The 19830-nt window shown below is 48.1% G+C and overlaps 8 protein-coding genes across 8 annotated transcripts; 1 reads left to right on the top strand and 7 right to left on the bottom strand.

The window, feature by feature from the left end:
* Window positions 1–269: 269 nt before the first annotated feature.
* On the top strand, window positions 270–887 carry K444DRAFT_624245 (uncharacterized protein; the record flags this gene model as incomplete). The annotated part of the gene is made up of 3 exons (XM_024882375.1): window positions 270–354; window positions 426–502; window positions 534–887. 3 exons carry the CDS (start codon window positions 270–272, stop codon window positions 885–887), a joined length of 516 nt encoding a protein of 171 aa, XP_024743666.1.
* A 1178-nt stretch (window positions 888–2065) lies between these two features.
* Window positions 2066–4697, bottom strand: K444DRAFT_698867 (MFS general substrate transporter). Its single transcript, XM_024887963.1, has 14 exons — window positions 4394–4697; window positions 4316–4330; window positions 4197–4261; window positions 4018–4148; window positions 3934–3962; window positions 3786–3887; window positions 3646–3661; window positions 3521–3593; window positions 3189–3473; window positions 3094–3131; window positions 2962–3039; window positions 2652–2909; window positions 2451–2582; window positions 2066–2413 (listed from the first exon to the last, which is right to left on the bottom strand). Exons 1-14 carry the CDS (start codon window positions 4544–4546, stop codon window positions 2277–2279), a joined length of 1512 nt encoding a protein of 503 aa, XP_024743667.1. The 5' UTR covers window positions 4547–4697; the 3' UTR covers window positions 2066–2276.
* Window positions 4698–5761: 1064 nt separating this feature from the next.
* Window positions 5762–8040, bottom strand: K444DRAFT_649754 (uncharacterized protein; the record flags this gene model as incomplete). Its single annotated transcript, XM_024885600.1, has 5 exons — window positions 5762–5953; window positions 5984–6978; window positions 7033–7343; window positions 7390–7559; window positions 7609–8040. 5 exons carry the CDS (start codon window positions 8038–8040, stop codon window positions 5762–5764), a joined length of 2100 nt encoding a protein of 699 aa, XP_024743668.1.
* A 387-nt stretch (window positions 8041–8427) lies between these two features.
* K444DRAFT_698897 (uncharacterized protein) lies at window positions 8428–10894 on the bottom strand (the record flags this gene model as incomplete). Its single annotated transcript, XM_024887964.1, has 1 exon — window positions 8428–10894. One exon carries the CDS (start codon window positions 10892–10894, stop codon window positions 8483–8485), a length of 2412 nt encoding a protein of 803 aa, XP_024743669.1. The 3' UTR covers window positions 8428–8482.
* A 1322-nt stretch (window positions 10895–12216) lies between these two features.
* K444DRAFT_125703 (uncharacterized protein) lies at window positions 12217–13407 on the bottom strand. Its single transcript, XM_024870420.1, has 2 exons — window positions 12315–13407; window positions 12217–12258 (listed from the first exon to the last, which is right to left on the bottom strand). The coding sequence occupies exon 1, from the start codon at window positions 13145–13147 to the stop codon at window positions 12419–12421; it is 729 nt and encodes a 242-aa protein (XP_024743670.1). The 5' UTR covers window positions 13148–13407; the 3' UTR covers window positions 12217–12258; window positions 12315–12418.
* Window positions 13316–14272, bottom strand: K444DRAFT_639785 (putative aldo-keto reductase; the record flags this gene model as incomplete). Its single annotated transcript, XM_024884417.1, has 3 exons — window positions 13316–13654; window positions 13713–14067; window positions 14112–14272. The coding sequence occupies 3 exons, from the start codon at window positions 14270–14272 to the stop codon at window positions 13316–13318; spliced, it is 855 nt and encodes a 284-aa protein (XP_024743671.1).
* Window positions 14273–16022: 1750 nt separating this feature from the next.
* K444DRAFT_125735 (uncharacterized protein) lies at window positions 16023–17293 on the bottom strand. Its single transcript, XM_024870421.1, has 2 exons — window positions 16347–17293; window positions 16023–16298 (listed from the first exon to the last, which is right to left on the bottom strand). The coding sequence occupies exons 1-2, from the start codon at window positions 16920–16922 to the stop codon at window positions 16185–16187; spliced, it is 690 nt and encodes a 229-aa protein (XP_024743672.1). The 5' UTR covers window positions 16923–17293; the 3' UTR covers window positions 16023–16184.
* On the bottom strand, window positions 17067–17399 carry K444DRAFT_507398 (uncharacterized protein; the record flags this gene model as incomplete). The annotated part of the gene is made up of 1 exon (XM_024873402.1): window positions 17067–17399. A coding segment is annotated over one exon (333 nt), but the record flags the coding sequence as incomplete, so codon positions are not given.
* Window positions 17400–19830: the final 2431 nt, after the last annotated feature.

Below are 19830 nucleotides of genomic sequence, written 5' to 3' on the forward strand. Positions count from 1 at the left end.
GAGACTTGAAGTCCGCGAAGTCCGACTTCGCTCGAGCGCGGAACGGTATCGCGAACGCGAAGAAGCAAGAGATTAAGATCCGGAAGGAGCATTATGTAATTTAGCATAAGAAGCAGTGCTACGAGCTTATTGATCAGCATGACGGGAAGTTCAAGGAACTGGAGGAAGCATCAGGAACAGCTGAGGACATTTAAAAATTCAAGGAGGAAATCAGGAGTCTCCGAAAGCTCAATCGAGAGTTTAGACAAGAGAACACTGGATTCAGAAACATGGTGAACACGTTGAAGGCAGACGGTTTGGAACGAGAGAATCTGCTTGAAGACACTATTCAGAAACGTGAGGCGGAAGGATTTGGTAAGATGATGTTAATTGAGTACGAATTGCGGCAGAAATCTAAAGATTGAGGAGGCAATTGATGGAATCAGATCCGACGGACAACCAGCAACCATTGGCAGACGAGCGGGACTTTCGTGAGGAGCACATCAGATATCTTGAGGACCAGGTATGGGACTTGCAACGAAATTCCAATGTAGAGGAGCCTCCGCCGGAAGTTGGGATTGCCGTTCGACTTCGATTTCTGGGGCGGAATCGAGATGCAGCAACAAGGAAGGTTTGAGAGAAAAGCATTCCGAGATCGAGTCGAAGCTCATTGGATTGTGGAGTTTGATAGCAGGGAGAATGCCAAGGGATACCCAAAGCCATTGTTAATTTGCCTCACCACCCTCCACCTGGATGAGACTGAGTTCAGGTACAAAGATCTGCTTTCCGCATGGATGGGCACGGAGTGGATCAGGTCTACAAAAGCTTGGACTTCGAAGAAGATGTTGAGTAACACGTCCGTGATTTTGGGTTTATTGTGTATGACATCTGAACCCGTGAAAAATTGATACGTATACCGGTAGGTTTGTTGAGAAAGTTAACCGAGTTGCTTTTTTGTACCGTAAGAAATCCAGGGTCTCCACTTCTTATTTTATAGTGGCTTCTTCTTCACTGAAGGTTCAAGACTTGAATTGAACGATTGAATCTCCCCCACTCATTTTTTCAACTTTACCCTTTCACTCGACTTATTTCCTTACAGGCGTCTCTGCGTTCTTGTTTGAGCTAATCGACAATCGCAATTCAAGACAAGTCGGACCAATCACAAGACGAAACGAGCTGCCCCTTTTTTAACCGATCACGTGCTGAAAATTTCCTCTTGTCCGCCCTTATGACACAATTAATATGCCGTCTCGGAAATCATATTCTTCGGCTTATACTTCCCTGGAATGCTCCTATCAAGCTCCGCAATTGCCTTTGTAAACTCTCTCAATGCATCAAGCCGCTTATCGAGCGCCTGCTGCCCTCGTCCAGCTCTTTCCCCTCCATTGATGTTTTCTTAAATCCGCCCATAATGATCTCGAAAGCGTCCATTACGCTCTGCTTCTCCTTCAACGACCTATCTGCCCCCTTATTAAAGCTCTTGATGGTTCGAATCGTAATTTGCAGGTCGGTAGCCTCGCGAATTTTGGGTATTATAGCGCTGGTTTGTATCTATTGGCAGGCTTCGAGAAGTACAACATTTTGTAGACTACCCTAGTTTAAAAAGCGCGGCATCGCCTCCAAATTTCTTCGATGAGCAGCATTATTCTACTTCTCGTGCTTTTCGGCCTTATCCTTTAATTATTTCTTGAGCGAAGCCAGCTCCCATGAATACTTGGCGGCCAAGTCCATTCTCTGCTTCTTCATATCACCGGCTCGCTTTGCTTTGACATTAGACTCATCTCCTCGAGTAACTGTGGCGTTGTATTGCGCCTCGTGGGGGCATCAATATTTTAGGGCGAGTACTTTCTCCAATGCCTGAACCCGTTCATTTTTCCTGGCAAGTTCCTCTTCTAATATTTAGACTCGATCTCTAAGCGTGGTGCACACTTCGACGAGCCTTTCGAGGAGTGAGTTCTGGTATTCGAACAAGGGCCCCCTGGTTATCTGGGGAGAATGTCCCAACTCGCCGGGGATAGTGGTCTGATTTTCGATGGGACTCGGAGGGAAAAGCCCTTGGAAGTTCAGAGCCTTGCAGCAATCGTTCGCCAATTCTGAAGCGGCTGCGATTTGTCCCAGATTCATCTATGTCTCTATCGCAACGGAACTCCACTATATAAGCAGCAGATTTTAGTACAATCTCCCGTCTTCCCCACTAAGATCAGAACCAGAGGCTTCAATTTCCATTGCCCAAGCAGTACATAAGTTTTCCTTCTGCTATTAACTCCTTCTCTCGAATCTAATGTCAACATCTTAAGTCAAGCAACTCCTATCTTGACTTTGCCCTTGATGCTCGTCCAGGGAGCAAATAGCGCAACCAGCGCTGCAGCTCCACCAGTAGCAATAGAAATTGCATATGCAACTCTAAGAGCAGCCATATACGATACCAACAGCCCTGGAAGCTGGGGATTCTATGAAAGCGTTACGCAGACCTGTAGCTCCTGCTGCCATAACAAGAGCAGGATTTATGCCAGGAGAATTCAACTTTATCTGTGAAACGAATGTATTAACAAAAGCGGCCTGTGCAGCGGAGATGAGCAGTGCACCGCCAATCGTTTGAACAACTGTCAAGGAAAGATATGTTAGTTAATGGGAAGTGGACTACAACCACGGAATGGCCATCTTGGACTTACACATGAGTATTGCTGTAACAGTTGCAACGTCCTCAGCTTCCGCAAGCGCCTGTCCGACCATAATTGGGGTCTGGAAACAAATCCCAAGTCCGATGCCGGCAAGAATCTGGTATCCGATCCAGTGAGAAGATGGAGATCCAATGTCGAGAGTGTAAAGCAGTCCCCCACCCACGGATGTAATGACAGCACCCAGTATCAAGAATGGAGTGAAGTGGCCAAATGCAGTGAGAAAACCACCGGAAACAATTATTAAAAGGGCTGTGATGTCCTGTTAGAAACGGAGCGTCGAGATTTATGCCAAAGAACTTACTCATAGAAAGGATAAGAGGCAAGTTTCGAACACCACTCTCTGACGCCGAGACACCTTGAACGGATTGAAAGTATAGAGCTGAAGAACGCGGTGAGCATAGTTTAAGTTGGAGGGTGTATGTACTCGTCTTACGGAGGTAGTATAGCAGGACAAAAAATGATCCGCCAAGCCTGGAAACAGATGTTTTAGTGGATGCGAACGAGGGTTTCGAGGTTAGGGTAACCTACAATGCAGTAAAAGCGCAGCAAACCAGCATTGTGCGGTCTTCCATAAGCCGTGGTAGAAGGAGAGCTCGATCCTTCTGAAAGTATTCGACAATGCCGAAGGTAATCGTGATGAGTACAAAGCCAACGAGTAGTCCAATCACCACTGATGAATTCCAAGGTCTTGTTACTCCACCATCCTGTACAGCCAGGATGTAGCAGATAACTGCTGCCATGATCAGGCCTGCGCCGAAGAGGTCCATCTGAAGTATTTTCTCGCGAAGGCCAGTGTCATTCGCCGTGATTCCCCTGTATCGTGGTCAGAAATTGACTTGAAACTGGGTTTGAATGTCTACCCCTTTGGTGTTTTGAAGAAGAGAAGGATGATTGCTGCGGAGATGCCGCCGATCGGGAGATTGATGTAGAAGCCTTCAAGCTCAAGTCAGCCTTTCGTTGATGCAAGAAAGGAGATTGCACTTACACCATCGCCATGATACCTTAGCAGCAAAAGCACCACCCAAGAGTGGACCGACCACACTCGCACATCCACTACACAGCGTTTAGAATTAAGAATATACTCGGGTATAAAGTTGATGGTTTACTATGTTGCCCCAAGAATACCAGTAATGCCGGCCGCATCATTGGAGGCACAGAAAATGCGATTATCGTGTAGCAGCCACTGAGAATGCCAGCTGCGCCCAACCCTGTGATAGCTCGGCCAACCTCCAGCAGTCAATTGCCGAACCTTTGCTAGACGGACTCGACTCACAATTAACGTCACACTATTTGGGGACACCCCTATTTTGAAATTCATAAGCACAAGTAGTGAGATATTTGAGATTCCAAAACTCACCACATATCAGGCTCCCAAGTTCGAATATTCCAATACTAATGAGGAACACGGGTTTGAGAGGGAAGTATTTGTATGTTTTGCCCCAGGTGGATTGGAATGACGCCACGGCCAGGAAGAAGGTGGACGCATACCTTCGTCATATTATCAGCAAAGTCAGTTAGAAGCGGAGAAATACTAACCATCCTATATCACCGAGTGAGTTAAAGTCACTCGTGATTCGTGGAATTGCGGTAGAGAGAATCGTCTACCATGGCGGATTAGAAAAGCTGCAGTACTACCCATCAAGAAGGCAACTTGCCATGTCCAGAGATGCCTATTATTGTCTGCTGTCAGCAAACTTCATACCCGTGAAGGGGGTATGCAAGGTCTAACTTACCAGAAACATGCTCAACATAAGAGCCACCACGATCATGATCAACTTGAACTTTGCTGGATATTCGGTGGTGTCAACTGAAGCTTCATTTTGAGATTCTGATGTGTGGTCATCAGCTTTCTCATTTCCACAGTTGCTAATCGTTGACTCTTCCATCTTTTGATATGTAACGCTTTAAAACGTCTAAAATTTGTTGAAAAGTTCCTACGAAATGGATTGTTGAAAATTGTAAGCAGCAGATTGTCCAGTAAATTATCGTTTGAGGCGCACAGGAGGCCAAGTGGCCATGCATTATTTTATATTCGACTCATGTAGAACAGGGGTCTCAAAAACGATGACAATGTCACGGTTTCGAAGTGGTTGCGCTGCTTCAAATGCTGTTCGTCCGAGACTCGTCCATTAGTTGGTTTTCGGTCGAGGGGGTCTTGGACTTGGCTTACATATAGGGATGGCTGACTTTACACTTTACGTAATTTACGTAAGGCTCTTCGACTTTACATTACGAAAGGCTCTTCAGCTCGTGTAATATAGCATAACTTTAAGTATAATTCATGCATAAAGAAGGTATAATTTAAGGCACGTGGTCCCAATAGTAGTCCCCAAAGGCCTGAAACTCCAGGTCATAATACTGATTAGGGAGGCCCTAAAGGCCCTGAAAATCGCTAATATCCCCCCTGGATCTCCTCTGAAGTGTGCCCTGAATTATGCCAGAAACCTCTGGAATAGCTTTAAATATCGACCAGTCTTCGCATACTAAAAATTTTGTCGAAGGCTTCGTATACCTCTGTCTTCTTTCGAGTGTATTGTTGACTATTGGAAGGCATATTAGCTCGTGGAATGGCGATCAATTCCCTGGTGGTGGAGTGTTGATAATGGAGAGTTTCTCAGCTGCGAAGATTCTACCTTACTGCCGGTATACACCGCCTCTAAATTAGGTTAGTGCGTTCCATATTAGGCTATTGCGTCACATGACTGTAATTACACTTGTAAAGTGCTTAGGGCCTGTAATTACGTAAATTACACATCTGATTCCCGCTGTAATGTAAAGTGCCATCCCTACTTACATATCTTATCCGTGCCGTTCTGGCAAAATCAAGACTATCATCTGTTGGACCTGATCAGAAACTCATAGAATAGGTAGAAATTGGGTTCATGTTATGGAGCTCGGGTTAATCTGTCAGCTTGGAAACCATGCAATGACGGGTTGGTGACTGAAGCCGGTGCTTCCAGCTGCTTCTCCGGCCCACATCCATCCACATATTCGATCCTGCACTTTCGAACTCACCCAGTTTTAATATCCACTTGGTTGTCTGGGAGCAAATGATGTTTCTCTACTGTACGTAAATTTACGCCATACTCGCAATCGCTGTTTCAATAATTCAGATCATTTAGCCATGCCCAATCATCCTCAAAATTTGGCGTTATTGTGCTCGTCCAATCAAAATCAATAGATGGCAGCTCCGGATACATGCTATTCCCATATTCTAGACCGCGTGCTTGCCCATCATCGAATCCAGTATTTGATGCCAGCGTAGGAGCTTGATTGACCAGGCCCGAACTCCGCTGAAACCTGTCGTGAGAAAGGGCGAATACCGGGGGAGGATTGATGCAATGTGGCATGGATTCAGGCCGCGATCCAGTATAATATTCCCCGGGCAATATCGTAATGGTCCCTATACGAGGGACAACGATTCTTGCGTAGCCGGGATTCACACATGCAGATCTTGTTTTGTGCGAACATCCCCCTTGGTCCAGCATCATCAAACTCTCGAGTCCTTGAACTGCTTGGGACGCGATCACATTATTCACTGTGCCAGAAGCTTGCCGAAGTGTGGCAATGGCCAATCCTATTAGGTCTCGATCCTTGTCTCGATTTTCGCTCTGATGCGCAGAGCCCCCATATCCAAGCAACCCAAGCACCAACAAGGAGGAACATACGAAAGCCTGATAGTCAATCAATTTGACCATACTAAATGCTGAAAAAGCATCAGACCGCATGGTATGATATATCATCAGTAAATTTCGAGAAGCGTCAAGGCATGCAGTTCGGTGCTTTTCGAGTTGCGCGTCTTCGACCGAATGAATCATGAGTGGCATGTGCAGAAGAACCAACAGCTGGTAGAACCAACACTGAGCTGAGAGCTGCTCAAGATATTCTTCGCGCGTGATCCTCCCGCTGGCCAATGCAGCTGGTGAGTTCCAGAACGTTTCGTCAAGGCCATTCGTCGCTGTTTCGAGCTCCTTTTGGATCTCTTCAGTGCGTGAAACCGACAGACTCAATCCCATCTGATTTCTGTCGATAACTTTGGCTGATAGCAAAATCAAATTATGTTGCAATAAAGATGTTGTATTGTGCTGGCTTTGAGTTACCGGAATGGTACGCCCGTCCGCCGCATAGGGCAAGCCGAGGATCAGAGATGTATACACATCCCCAGAACATAACGACAGCCACGACTTGATTCGGCGATGTCTTTCTGTCTCGGTTTCCACTGCGGAGAGTCGCTCTGGGCGATGAAATCCTAGCAGCTGACTATGGGCGATCGCTCGATGGAGAAGAACCCAACATTTCCTGTTCAGGCCAAGATTCACTGGAAAGTCAGCATTGAATCCGCCGAGAAGAAGCATTCAAGGAAATGACGCACTATAAATCTTAGCTGACAGCACTGTTACTTCAATGCCCTCCTCAGTAGTGGCATAATCAGAATCGTTTAAGATGAGACGATCTACTTTCTCGAAATACTCCTGGAAGAGTTCCCCTGGCAAACGGGGAAGCTGGCGTATGATGTACTGATGAACTCTTGTGTCTAATTCCTGAAGACACACGGCGATACAAAGCAAAGCCAGGCCAATGATCGAAGGATTGGAAGATTCAAATGCCCAAAGAGCGAAATCTTGTAGCGTTGAAGACTCTCTAGTACCCATTGATGCCGACAGCCATGGGCCTAGAGGCCTCCTGTTCAAATTTAGCAGTAACAACGGTGTGCACCCAGGGGGATTACCATGTGTGCCACCAGGAGCAAGTTGCACTCAGTATCATTCCAAGGAGCTCCGAGGAAACAAGACCTGAAAGGAGTGATTCGCGAGTGCGTATGCGTTTTGTCGCGGCTCCTGGATTTCCAGCTTCATCAACTCTGCTCTCTTGGGCGAAGTCAGAGCTCTGTCGTCTCCACTATGTCTGATTTTAGTAGCCATAAATTCAAGTAAAATCTGAGCCTCACAATAGCATTGTCAAAGAGTGTGACTATGGGGTCGATGTTCTGGGGAGAATCCTTGCCAATCGAGATAGAAGCATTGGAAGACGGTATCGATGTAGGTGTTGGATGGCTGACAGTAGATGACGAAGAGGACTCCACGCTAATTCCATTTATTTCTATATCTCGTGAACTGAGCCCTGGGTATTCAGAGGTCTGGACAGCATCTGCGCCGTTCCGATCAATTTTCGAAGCTTGGATGACAGCCTCAAGCCTCGCAATCTGTGCTCTGAGGCTCTCTCTGTTATCAAGAGCAGCTTCCTGCAGGAGTTCCCGCCTTTGCTCGGTGCATCTTTTTCCTCTCGAAGAACAACTGTCACAGACTGTGGAGTCTTTGGCAAATATGCATCGAATCTTTCGTATTCTGCATTCGTAGCAGCTGCGGGTTCCTCTCCTCATGCCTTTGCGTGGGACCGAGGCCGTTGGGCGGGCTGCATTATCCGTAGGCATTGCTCTTCGCGATTCAATTGGAAACATTCATCCGTGAAGGATGAATGGAAATAATCATCGGAGATAGCCTTCACTATGGCTGAGTAAGTTTCAACCTTCGTCCGGTTTTCGTCCGCATTTCGTCTGCCCTCGTCCGCCTTTCGTCCGCCTTTCAGTCCGCTTTGCTCTCCAATTAGCTATGACCCATTCCGTATTGACTTCGGAGCACAGTCAATGCAGCGAGGAACATAGATTGGTTGAGTGATTGGAGAGGGGCGATCAGGGGAAAGGGGGAAGCTAGACCTAATTAGGGAGCCCTCATATCAGTTGCACGTGACCTTTAATTGACACCTCTTCTTCCATTGTCCAGTTTTATGTACACTCTCTATCGCAATTCCACTTCTCGAAACTACTAACGCTTGTCAACCTGGTTCCCCATCCGACCCATGGGGACGGATCCGGAACATGAACTCTCAGAAGTATCACCCCTCGGAACATTCGCCGGCCGACGTAGAAGAATCTTTGATCTATCCCTCTCCACAATCTGATCCGTCAAATACTCCAGCTTCTGAACCAATTTGTGAATCTCTTGGTTAGATTCAATCTCCTCCCCGCTCATCGGAGCCACAAGAGCAACCAACGTCTGCCGAATCTTCTCATACTCTTCTCGCTCTGGTTCAGATTGCTTGAAGGTGTTTCCCGGCTTCAAAGACTTCAGGGTAGCTGTACAGTTTTGGATCCTCTGTATCTTGGAAGTCCACCCTAAAAGCCTGTACTCGGCAGGCGAAGCTAGATACAGGTGCTCGAAAATGTGAGATGCCACGGCCAGGTAGCAATCCGGGACCAGCCCAGCCTTGAAAACTGCCGCGTCAAGGGCGCCATTTGCACGGTGGGCTGCGGTATTTCCGTTCATAATGACTACTCTGTCAGCATTGCTGCGGGTAATTTTCAGAGCAGTTTCTCTTGCAAATACAAGGTATCGAAGTCGGATGTCTACTGCTAGCTGAATAAGAGGTGCTTTGATCTCGCTGTCCTCCTTGAGTGCTGAGACTTCCATCTCCAATTCCGAAACCTTTGTGCGCAGTTGTGAGCTTTTCTCGCCTAGCTCGACATTCTCCCTCGTAGCTTCCGACAATTGTGTGCAGCTTTCTTCAATTGTTCCCCGGAGTCGAATAATTTCCTTTTCTAAACCCTCCTTATCGCTCTTGAGATCAATGATGTCGGCTTGGGCTGCTTCCTCCCTGAGTCGAAGTTTGTTGTATTTCCTTCTCCAGTATTCAACAGTACCAGACTCGGTATCTTGGGTGGGTAAGAATCCCCGAGAGCGAGCTAGAAACACTTCGTCTCTTAGCTTGATATTATCTGCACTGTACGCCGACATCTTCTGATGGCGTTGTGTGCATTTTGCTTCGGCGGCAGCCAACCTTTCTTCCAGCTCTCGTTCCTTTGTGGCGCCTTCCCTAACCTCAGTCTTCAGCAGTCCAATCTGCAAAGACTGCTTATTCTTTTCGGTTCTCAAGCATTCAGCCTCCAGCTTGGCGTTGGTGAATTTTGCGGTTTCCGTGTCTAGGCTGTTCTGCAAGGTCTTCAACTCATCTCTTAACTTCTCGTGGATGTGGCGGAGATTTCGAAGATCAGTGGTGTCTTTCTCTCGTTCTGCTTCAATCTGATCTCTTTCTGCCTGGAGTTTGTCATGTTCGAGTTTATGTTGCGCTTTGAGTTGTTGTACATTTCCAGAGAGCTCTTTTCGAAGCTTCTCGAGGTCTTCGGCATGTTTCCTTTTCGCCTTATCGAGCTCTGTTCGTGCCGTAGCTGCCATTTGGTTTTTCGCTGATTTCAGATCTCGCTCTTTCTTCTCGAGTTGGTGGCGAAGCGACTTTACTTGCTCCTCCGTTGTTTCTGCATTTTGCCTTGGTCTTCGGATTGAGGACTCGGGGACTTCACGGCCAACAAAGGCGACTGTCACGGTTTTGGCATCTTGGGTATTCGCCGGCTGCGGCGATTCTTGCCGGAACGCGGCCGCTGGAGTATTACCGACGGGTGTAGCATCTCCGATGGGTTGAGCAGCAGCGACCGTTGGAGTATCAACGAGGGGTAGAGTAGGTAAGCGAAGTCTAGAGTGAGTTTCAGGGCACAAAACATCCCTTCCAACATCGGTGCATCGAGTGATAGTCACCGGGAGCTGTAACTCGTTTTGATGTGCGGCAGCTGAAGTATCATTGACCGGCGGAGTGGTGGTCTCGGGGAGCAGTAAATTGTTCGGAAGATCGGCTTCATGTGTCTTGTCGAGAGGCTTGTCGAAGATGTCGGGATGCGGTGGTTTGTCATCTAGTTCTGCTTGCTGGTCCAGTTCTGCTTGGTGGTCCGGTTCTGCTTGGTGGCCCGGTTCTGCTTGGTGGTCCGGTTCTGCTTGGTCATCCAGTCCTGACTCTGGTATGCTTTGGACAGGTTGAGTGGCCCTCTTCTTCTTGCTCTTCTTCTTCTTCTTCTTCTTCTTCTTTGTTTTCGGTTCAGCGGCTATTGGCTTTGTAGGAAGGAACGTCAGGCCGTACATTCCGTACTTCTCCCCTCGAGTCCCTGAAATATGAGTGCTCGATGCCTGCTTGTCCACACCAAGCGGTCTCGCCTCCATCTTTTCCTCTCGCTTGGTGTCTTCATGCCACGCCCGCGGAGGAGTAGCAAGTTCATCCCATGGGCTCCTGCTTTCAGTACTAAGCAACAGCCTTCTGCAATGAAAAATTCTTGGGTCGCTCCAATCTGGTGTCGCCATTGGAGACCCCACGGCGCTCACCATCCGGGTCCTCTTGTCCATTTCAATGACCATGGTGTTACATGCTCGACAATGAGTTTGCACTGAACGGAACAGATCGAAAGCAAGGAGAATTGTTGCACCGAGATCGGGTGTCGCATAGTGTTGTTGAAGTTGTTTACTTCAAAGTCAAGAGGCACGAATTTTTGTCTAGATAATACGCGAGCGGAGGGAATAAAGTTTTCACCGACGCTACCGTCTTGTGAATATGGAGAATGGCCACAAGGTGAACGGCATTGAAAGATCATCATTAGTCCTTGCTGTGTTCCAATGAAAGAGAAGTCTCCGAAGTGGAGGGTAAACATCTCAAGACAGCTGACGCAAACCCCAACACATCTTTCATGGAGAAAGGAAGGGTAGCTGAACGACGTTTGGCAGTTAAGTCTGGATAGCTAGAAGTTCTGCAATGCATGCAACATTTGTAGAATAGAGCTGTACAAGGAATTAATGACAGCCTCCTAAATCGCCCAGCTTACTCGCAGACCCAACCCATTGATATCTCCGAAACGAGAGTCACTCCTCCATCTTTGATCAACATAGACACCACCACAATCCGCGTCTGCAGTGGATTAAATCCCCAATAATATTCAGGAAAGACTTCGCTCAGACCCTATGTTCTGTTAGCACGCGAATTCCTTCGTCTCAAATCAGACTAACAGGACAAAGTAAAAGTTCGATATTCAGCTTGACCTTGTTGTATGTTGGGGTATCCTTAGGCAAAGATGTGTAGAATTGGTGAAAACACTCACAATAGTACTCGGAGATCCTCGATCAGTATCGAGCGACAACTTCTCCTTCCCCCTTCTGTTGCATAATTACGGATTGAGACTGACCTTGCCTCGCGGCCGGTGCAATCACAACTTGAGCTGATCATTGATATTCTTCGGCCTCGCTCCAATCAGGAGTGACTGGGTTGAAGATGTTTTTCTCGTTCTCAGATTTCTTGGTGGCGTTGGGATCGATTCCTGTCGCTTCATCGCTGAATCCAAAACGCAGACTGCTCGAGGTAGAAGGAAATATAGAAAGATACCACCAGGTATCTGAAGGGAGCACTCTATTCAATAAAAGGCACCACCAGATGCCGAGAGAAGATACCATCAGGCATCGAAAGGTTAACACCACCGGGTGCGGTAGAAGATGGGAACGGCCCCAAGAAAGTATTAGGGAAAATGACACCACCGGGTGTCATTGAAAGGTACCACCAGACATCACCAAAGACGGCCACCAAGCACGCCAGGGAATATAAGACATAAAAGATAATAAGCTGGCCCGATGCCTGCGTATGGAGTACAAGACCCAATCCAATGTTAGAGGGTGCCGAATTGACAAATATGTAAGCCCACAGTCATCGATGTTTGCGTAGCTCCCAAGAGTGAAAGCTGCAGAAAATCCACGGTTAGCATCCACGACACATATACATGAAACATGACCTTACAACTTGGAGCTCCCAAGGTTGTCCAATTTCACAACCACAACTCTTCCCCTAAACAATTCCTTTGCCTAAACGATCTGCTATCAGAATCGTAGCTGTGAGCTCCTTCAAGATAACAAGTCGCCGTTCAATCCCGGACCTCGTGGCATTATCAAGCTTTTAAAAGAATCTCTGAACCTCTCATAGGTTTCCCAGATGAACTGGAAATGTTCCATGGCAGATTGGCGCTCTCTAATGGGCCTGTTCAAGCTGTGATTCTGAATAGTAAGAGTGCGAATAGAGGTTTGATAGTTGAGAGCGTCTCGAAGTTTCGGTTCGGTCCAGTTGAGGTATCGAGAAGTCGGGCAGTGATAGAGGTCGATGAAGAGTGCATCCAGAAGTGCAGTGGGTACAACACCACGGAGGCAACTCAATGCCGCAAGGTCTGCTTCTCCATGTCCTCTATGCGCAGCGTCATTTCGCCTCGCAATTACCCCCTGATCGAGATTACCGGGATTGACGCCGGAGATTGACTCTCTCGCATACTCCAGAAACCGTAATCGGGCGTCCAGCCCAACCCGGTACAAAGCCTCCTTCCCTTCCAACTCCTTCTTCAGCCGCTGACTCACCTGTGTCAACGTCTCGAACCCCTTCAACTCTTCCTCGTGCTTCTTCTCAAGAGCCGTAATCTCGGCCTTCGCTCGCCCCATCTCCTGACTGTGGTTCTCTCGGGCCGCTGCGAGTTGCCTTCTGACGTCGTGTAGCTGCCTGTCGACCGATCTACGAGCTCTTCGTTCATCGATAAGCTTGCGTTGGGAGTTGAGGTAGAGGCGTCGAAGAGGCTGGATATAGCTCATTGTCTGAAATCGCTTTGAAGGGTTTGCTTGGTTTGAGAGTTGATGGATTCTTTCTGGTGCGCTATTGGTGCGGTGTAGATGACAGAAGCAGGTCGTGGAGAGGCTTGGGGCCGGGGGACGTATCGGGTTCACCACAATTTAACGGAGAGAATTTCACCCACAAAAGACCTATAAAGAATTAATCACAACCTGTACTATCGAACCCGTTTGTCCTTGATCCAGTCCATCCAAGATCTCCATCTCCTCATTGGTCAGCTCAAAGTCATAAACATTTGCATTCTCCATAATCCGCTCTGGATTGTCACTTTTCGGCAACGGCACCCAGCCCTTCTGTAAACAATACCGAATCAAGACATGGCCCGTCTGTTTCCCATGCTTTTTCGCAATCTCGTTGAGCGTTGGATCCTTAGCTTTCTGGTTCCGGACAAGAGGGCAATATGCTTCAACCACAATCCCGTTCTCCTGGCAGTACTCCACGATCTCTCTTTGCTGGGAAAAGGCATGTAGCTATGGGAAAATTTTAGCTGCTGTACAATCTCCCAAGGGGAAACGGGATGCAAGATACCTCAATCTGATTAACATGCGGCGGCCACACCTTCGCAAATCCCTTCAATTCCTCAATATGCCCAATCCCCCAATTGCTCGTCCCAATGGCCCTCGTCTTCCCTTCTCCCAACAGTCTCTCCAACGCCAACCACATCTCCTTCCTGGCTTTCGAACCCCCGCTTGCCGTATGAATCAAGAAAACATCAACATATCCATCCTTCCCATTGATCTTGCGCACGCTCTCGAGTAACTTCTCGTAGGTCTTGTCCACACTCCCAGCAGCGGTCAGGATCTTCGTAGTGATGAAGACATCAGAGCGTTTGAAGCCTGATTGAAGTACAGCTTCCCCCACCTCTTTCTCGTTGGCGTAGTATCTGCTCATGTTAGATGGTTCTTTGAAGGCTCGAAGAGGGCTTACTGCGCCGAATCAATGTGCCTGCAGCCAGCCTTCAACGCTGCCAGGCATGAAGCTACGCATTTTTCGGCTGGAGATAGATAGACGCCGAATCCGAGCTGTGGGATCTTGACTATGGAGTTGGGCAGCGCGAGGACGTCCGTGATTGCCAGTTTTGGGGCCATGGTGCGTGGCAGGCCTGTTGAAGTGTTTCGAGGGTATTTGAAGGTATTGGGCATGCTCCATCTTTGAAGGTGTTGGAACGAGCTTCATCTTGGGGAGTTGGCGTCATGGTTCCGCAGAGATTGAAGACTTGAAGTCGTCATAGAGTTCTAGGAGAAACATGATGTATGACTAAGCAACTACTCTCCCGCCACCAGCAGGCACACCTCACCATGCTACATCCTCTTTCTCCCGAACCTTTTTTGTGGAACGATTTCCGACTGCCTAGCTACCTCTAGAAAAGTGGCCACCAACCGACGCTAACGTTACTCGTGGGGCAAAATCACGAATCCCAAACCTCTTTTCCAAAGTCAAGCAATCGAAAATGACCTCCTCACAGGCAAGCAGGGCCGCCCCAAGAGGAGGTGTCACAAATCCCGAAGCATGATTTACGCTCATGTCTTGGCATAATTCTTGTGGCCAACATGTTCGACCACAACCCTTTCATGCAGGACTTGACCACGACTACTGATGCAGAGATTCAACTCTCAGCAAGCTAACACTCACAGTTTTGAAGACGATGAGGGTTTGCCTGACCTCTCAAGGGCCGCGCAAGCAGCGTGTCTGTTCAGACCCCATCATGGCTCGTGAAGAAGATACTACGATTCCCATGCCTGCTATCCAAGATTCAGAGTGACCGAGAACTCTTTCTGCTAAAACTCAGAAGCTCAAAATTAGTCGGTGTATACCGCAGTGAAGGGATTGGAAGCCAAAGATCTGGCAAACTGGGGGCAGAGAGTCAGAGGCTGCACCATGATACAATTGTGGCAGATGCTAGCAACAGAAACCAACGCTCGATTACATTCAAAGGAAGCTCGATCGAATGCATTCGAATGAAGAAATCGTATGGATCAAGTTCATATTATGGTAATCTAGAACTACGATCCTACGTTCCACAAGGCTCAACTTCCAGGGAAGTCCCCATAATCTGATACATCGACCTCCCTTCCCATCATGGAGGAGTGCCTTTTATCTTCTGGATCGGACATCTTCCCCTTCTTGCTCCTGAAATCCTTCTGGCTTCGGCTCACGTCCGCAAGATTGAAGTCCCCCGCTCGTTCGCTGGCCATAAATGTCTTGTAGTAATCACCGATGCTGTTCCCTTCAATCTCAGAAGATCACAGGCGGAAAATGGAAAATGGCGATCTGACGGCCTAATTCCTATCCTTCCAGACACCATCCGTTCCTTTAACACATAATACAGGCTTTTTGAAATGATGGGGAAGTGGGTCGAAGCTCCATCGGGAGCGTTTCAGGGAAGAATATCGGGGAGAAGCTACATCAGAAGCTTTCGAGAGGGGGAGGCGAAGCTCCATCAGGAGCCTTTTGGGGAGAAACTCGGGGGGGAGCTCCATCAGAAGCTTTTAGAAGGGATGGGGAGAAGGAATGCACCCACTCTCTTACCTGAGGTTAGCAATCAAAACAGAACCAGAGCCAACCTCCGTCTTTTCCCAATCATCTTGGTCAGGCCGCCGTCCATCCATCTTGTCCCAATCATCTTGGTCGAGTCAAAAGCTTGATGGATGAGGTCAGCAGCGTCCTGTCCTGTTTGTTCTGGTTGAGACTTACTCGAGGTGCCTCACGAGCCGCCTTCAAGCACCCTTCTAGTGTTCGAGTTTCCTGGTTCTGAGAGTGTGTAGAAACTGCTGGAAGTTGGCTCCTCGATAATCATTTCATCAATATCCAAAATTGAAGACGTATGACATCCCATCGGTGATTTTCTCGAACTCGTTGTCCGGCGGTACTTCTGGTTGCGTCATGTCGGAACCTGACGAAGGCGCAGAATTCGAGGGAAGAGATAGGGAGGCGAAGGTTTATAGTGGGAGCAGGCATTGGTCAAGCACAAAGGCGAGTTACAACAAGGTCTCGATCGGATCAAGGAACGAATGAGCAGCAAGGAAGAGGCATGACATCCCATCGGTGATTTTTTCGAACTCGTTGTCCGGCCGTACTTCTGGCTGCGTCATGTCGGAACCTGACGAGAAGTGTCTTGCTTGCAATTAGATTGAATTCATCTTCTTATGCAATTAGACATACCTTCAACCCGCCACCCTTGGGCGGCGCCTTCCTGTTTTGGCGAATTGAAACCGATAGAGGATTCTTCAATTCTCCTCTGCTTTGCAATGATGAACCGTGTAAGATCAGGAGTTCTTCCTGCGCCTTCGGCCACGACCTCGGCGGAAGATAAGGTCTCTGATTAGGAGTCCTTGCTGCGCCTTCGGCCATGACCTCAAGCGGAAGATAAGGTCCCTGATTAGGAGTCCTTGCTGCGCCTTCGGCCACGACCTCAGGCGGGAGATAAGATCTCAGGGCAGCGTGGGCATAGCAGTGCATGTGATTCGCGATTGGTGTTCTGAGAGTAGTAAGCTTGACGAAAGAAGTACTGTGGCATTTGTCATATTCGAAATGATGCTCGTTGTCGGCATGGGGTTGAAGGTGTGTACATGAGAGGCAATGGTCTGGAGGTTTGAATTTACGAAAGTGGAAGGAAGGATTCGCGTTGGATCGCGGAGCGAGGTTGTTTGCAATGGTATTCTTTCGAAATAGAAATATCAGATGCCTTGTGGGATGGCGTCCTTGATCGATTGTCGCGGTTGCTTTCGTCGTTGTCATGGTTGTGGTTGTGGTTGTTGATGGAGAGATCGGTTCGGGAGTTTTGTTTGGAGTTGTGCGTGTCGGCCTCGTCTCGGAGGAAGGCACGACTCGGCTCCGTCACCACGCCAAAAAGTGATTTAGGGCGTCCCAAGTGTGTAATGCACTGATATTTTGAAGCCATCGGCCGGCTTGATATCGAGTGCCTCCGTCAACAACGTGGAGTACAGGCTTACCGGAAATGTAGAAAATATCGACGATAATGGAGTAGTTGAAGCTGACGTCGTCTCTCAGGTTGAACTTGAATCGTCCCGGTGATCGTCCGAATTTCTGGCATTGCTCGCAGTACTTCGTAAGGTACTCAAGGGCTTCCATATCGACGTCGTGGCCTGCTCGTTCTAGTACGTTTCGGAGCTTACCAATGGATGGATGACCAAAACGGCGGTGTAGACGTCGTAATTCGACCTCTGGGAGAAAGCAGGGGTTACAAGTGAAGGATTCGGAAATGAAGCTTTGCAGTGCAGTGTTCCAAAGCAGGAAAGAGTGTCCAAAACGTCGTACCACAGGTACGTAGCGTCCGGTGGAAGTGACGAGATGATTAGTGAGATTATTGAAGTAGACCCCTAGCTTATCCATATCGGCCAAGCTAAGTAGGAATCTGAGTGGTGTTCTTCTCCTTCGTCCGTTTCCGCCAGTAAAGCTTCAAAAGCGTCAGTGCATTACACACTTGGGACGCCCTAAAGCAGTGTTGGATCGACACTTATTTAGGCCCTCCCGATCAGATCGCAGCGGACGCCGGAAAGCAGTTTACTAGCAAGGAGTTCGCTCAGCTTGCGAATACCATGGGAACCAAGGTCAAAATCGTCCCCGTAGAAGCTCACAATTCCGTCGGAATCGTAGAACGCTACCATGGCCCGATTCGACACGCTTACCTCGTCATTATGGCTGAAATCAAAGAACCAGCAGACCATAAGAAAACCCTTTGCTTTCTTTGTGGGAGATACTCTTCTACCGAGATTGGCCTTATCGGAGAGCGTAACCTTAATCTGACTGATTGTTTCCCTGCGAATCTGGAAACTCCCGCCAGTGGAAAACCCTACATACGAAGATCACGGCATAAAGTGACGGGATTACAGGGCATTTGTGCTTTACAGCACTTCAGTGTCTTTTTTTTTTTTTTTTTAGCGCACTCGGTCACTAAATTACCCTACAATTCTAGGCTATTGCCCCAAAAGCACGCTAGAAAGCGGGAGCTAGGGGTACCACACCTTTTTAGGGCTCCTCCCCTGTACTTACAAGGAATGCCTCGCTAAAGAGCCCTATAGTAACTACCTATTTCGCGTCCAAGCGCTATAGTTGCTCTGCCAGCAGCGCTATTTACCCCTAAGGACATCTCATACCTTGCGAATGTCTCATAGCGCCTCTTGAGATCTGCTTAGGGCATATGGCCTGGAGCCATAGGGCCTTACAGCGGGCTCAAGCCACTAAATTGTGTCCTGAGGGGTGCCAAGGGTCCAAATGCCCTGTAATCCCGTCACTTTATGCCGTGATCTTCGTACATTGCGAGATCCACACATCGCGCGGTCTTCAAGCCGTCTGCCACCAAACGAGATGTTGTTTTGGTCATTGTAACCTCTAGAGGCAGAGCCTCTCAACCCTCACAAGGCGAGGCCTCGCAAAATTGCACTCAAGAGTTGAAGATTGCAGTGCCCTCGCAATCACAAATTCGACTTGTTACCGAATCGTGCATGCAATCACAATCTGAAGAAAGTTTGTCTGACAATTACAGCATGATTGGTACAATCAAGTGGCCATGGCGGGGGTTCATGGCACTCAATGATTAGATCTGGCAAATAACAAAGCTGAGAGTAGCAAACAGCCTTTGGTTTATATAAATCGCGCAGCAAGAACTTCATTGATACCAAAGCACTTTATATTTAGGCGATATCAACATTTACCCTCGTATCTCTTTTACTTCACTGAGATATGCATCACTCCCCTACACCGAGGCACAGATTCCCAATTGTTGAGTAGCCCCGCCGCGTTTCAACGACTCGCCTCCTTCCTCGCTTGGTTCCCCAGGAGGATTCTTCTAACCAATTGCTTCACACGTTTTGGGGAATTCGGAGGCGATTTGTAGAAGGAAAAGGAAAGAACACTGACGACGACGACGACCACAACAAGAGGAACAACAGAAACAGGAACAACATCACGTCGCTCGACAGATACAAAGGTATCTCCGAGTCAAGAAGAAAGGCCGAGAAGGAAGAGGGGTACCAGGAGGCAGCGAGCTACAAGCAGCAGCCAGAGGCGCTCGAACAGTTGGCTGAGGTCTGCGCAAGAGCTGGGTGGCGAGTTCTCGAGCAAGAACGACTCACTTACCCCAAAACGACATCCAAGAAGGTTTACTACAGTTGCCTCCTGCCTCGCATCTTGGAGTATGCAAAGAAGATGTCAGAGGCCGCACCCCCAAGCCCACTCTTGGTTGCCACCTACGAAAGCATTGGGCTAAGAGTGCTGACAAACCGTCGATACGAGCAACAATACAACAAAATTGGGAATGCCAAATCGGATCAACAATCGCAATCCACAGAACGCAGCATGCAACATATACCAAGAAAAACTGCGGGGATCGAGACGAGGCCTTGGACTCATGCTTGGCAGCAAATGAAAAATTTCGAATCAAAAAATAGGAGAGCAAACAAAACAATGCAGCGTCAACTAATTGATAGCAGATATCATGCAAAATCAAGGCTTCGCGCTGGGTTTTTGAATTCTCGTGGAGCAGGTCGGCACTTTTGTTTGACACCTTCGCCCCGTCCGCATCGTGGCATCTCATGTTGGTGAAATAGTCATCTAGACTTTGTTTATTTACTCGACAAGATCCAGAATATACGATTATCTAAATGGTCGTCGATTGTAACGGAAG

This window comes from Hyaloscypha bicolor, assembly GCF_002865645.1.
Source record: "Hyaloscypha bicolor E unplaced genomic scaffold K444scaffold_13, whole genome shotgun sequence".
NCBI lineage: Eukaryota > Fungi > Ascomycota > Leotiomycetes > Helotiales > Hyaloscyphaceae > Hyaloscypha > Hyaloscypha bicolor.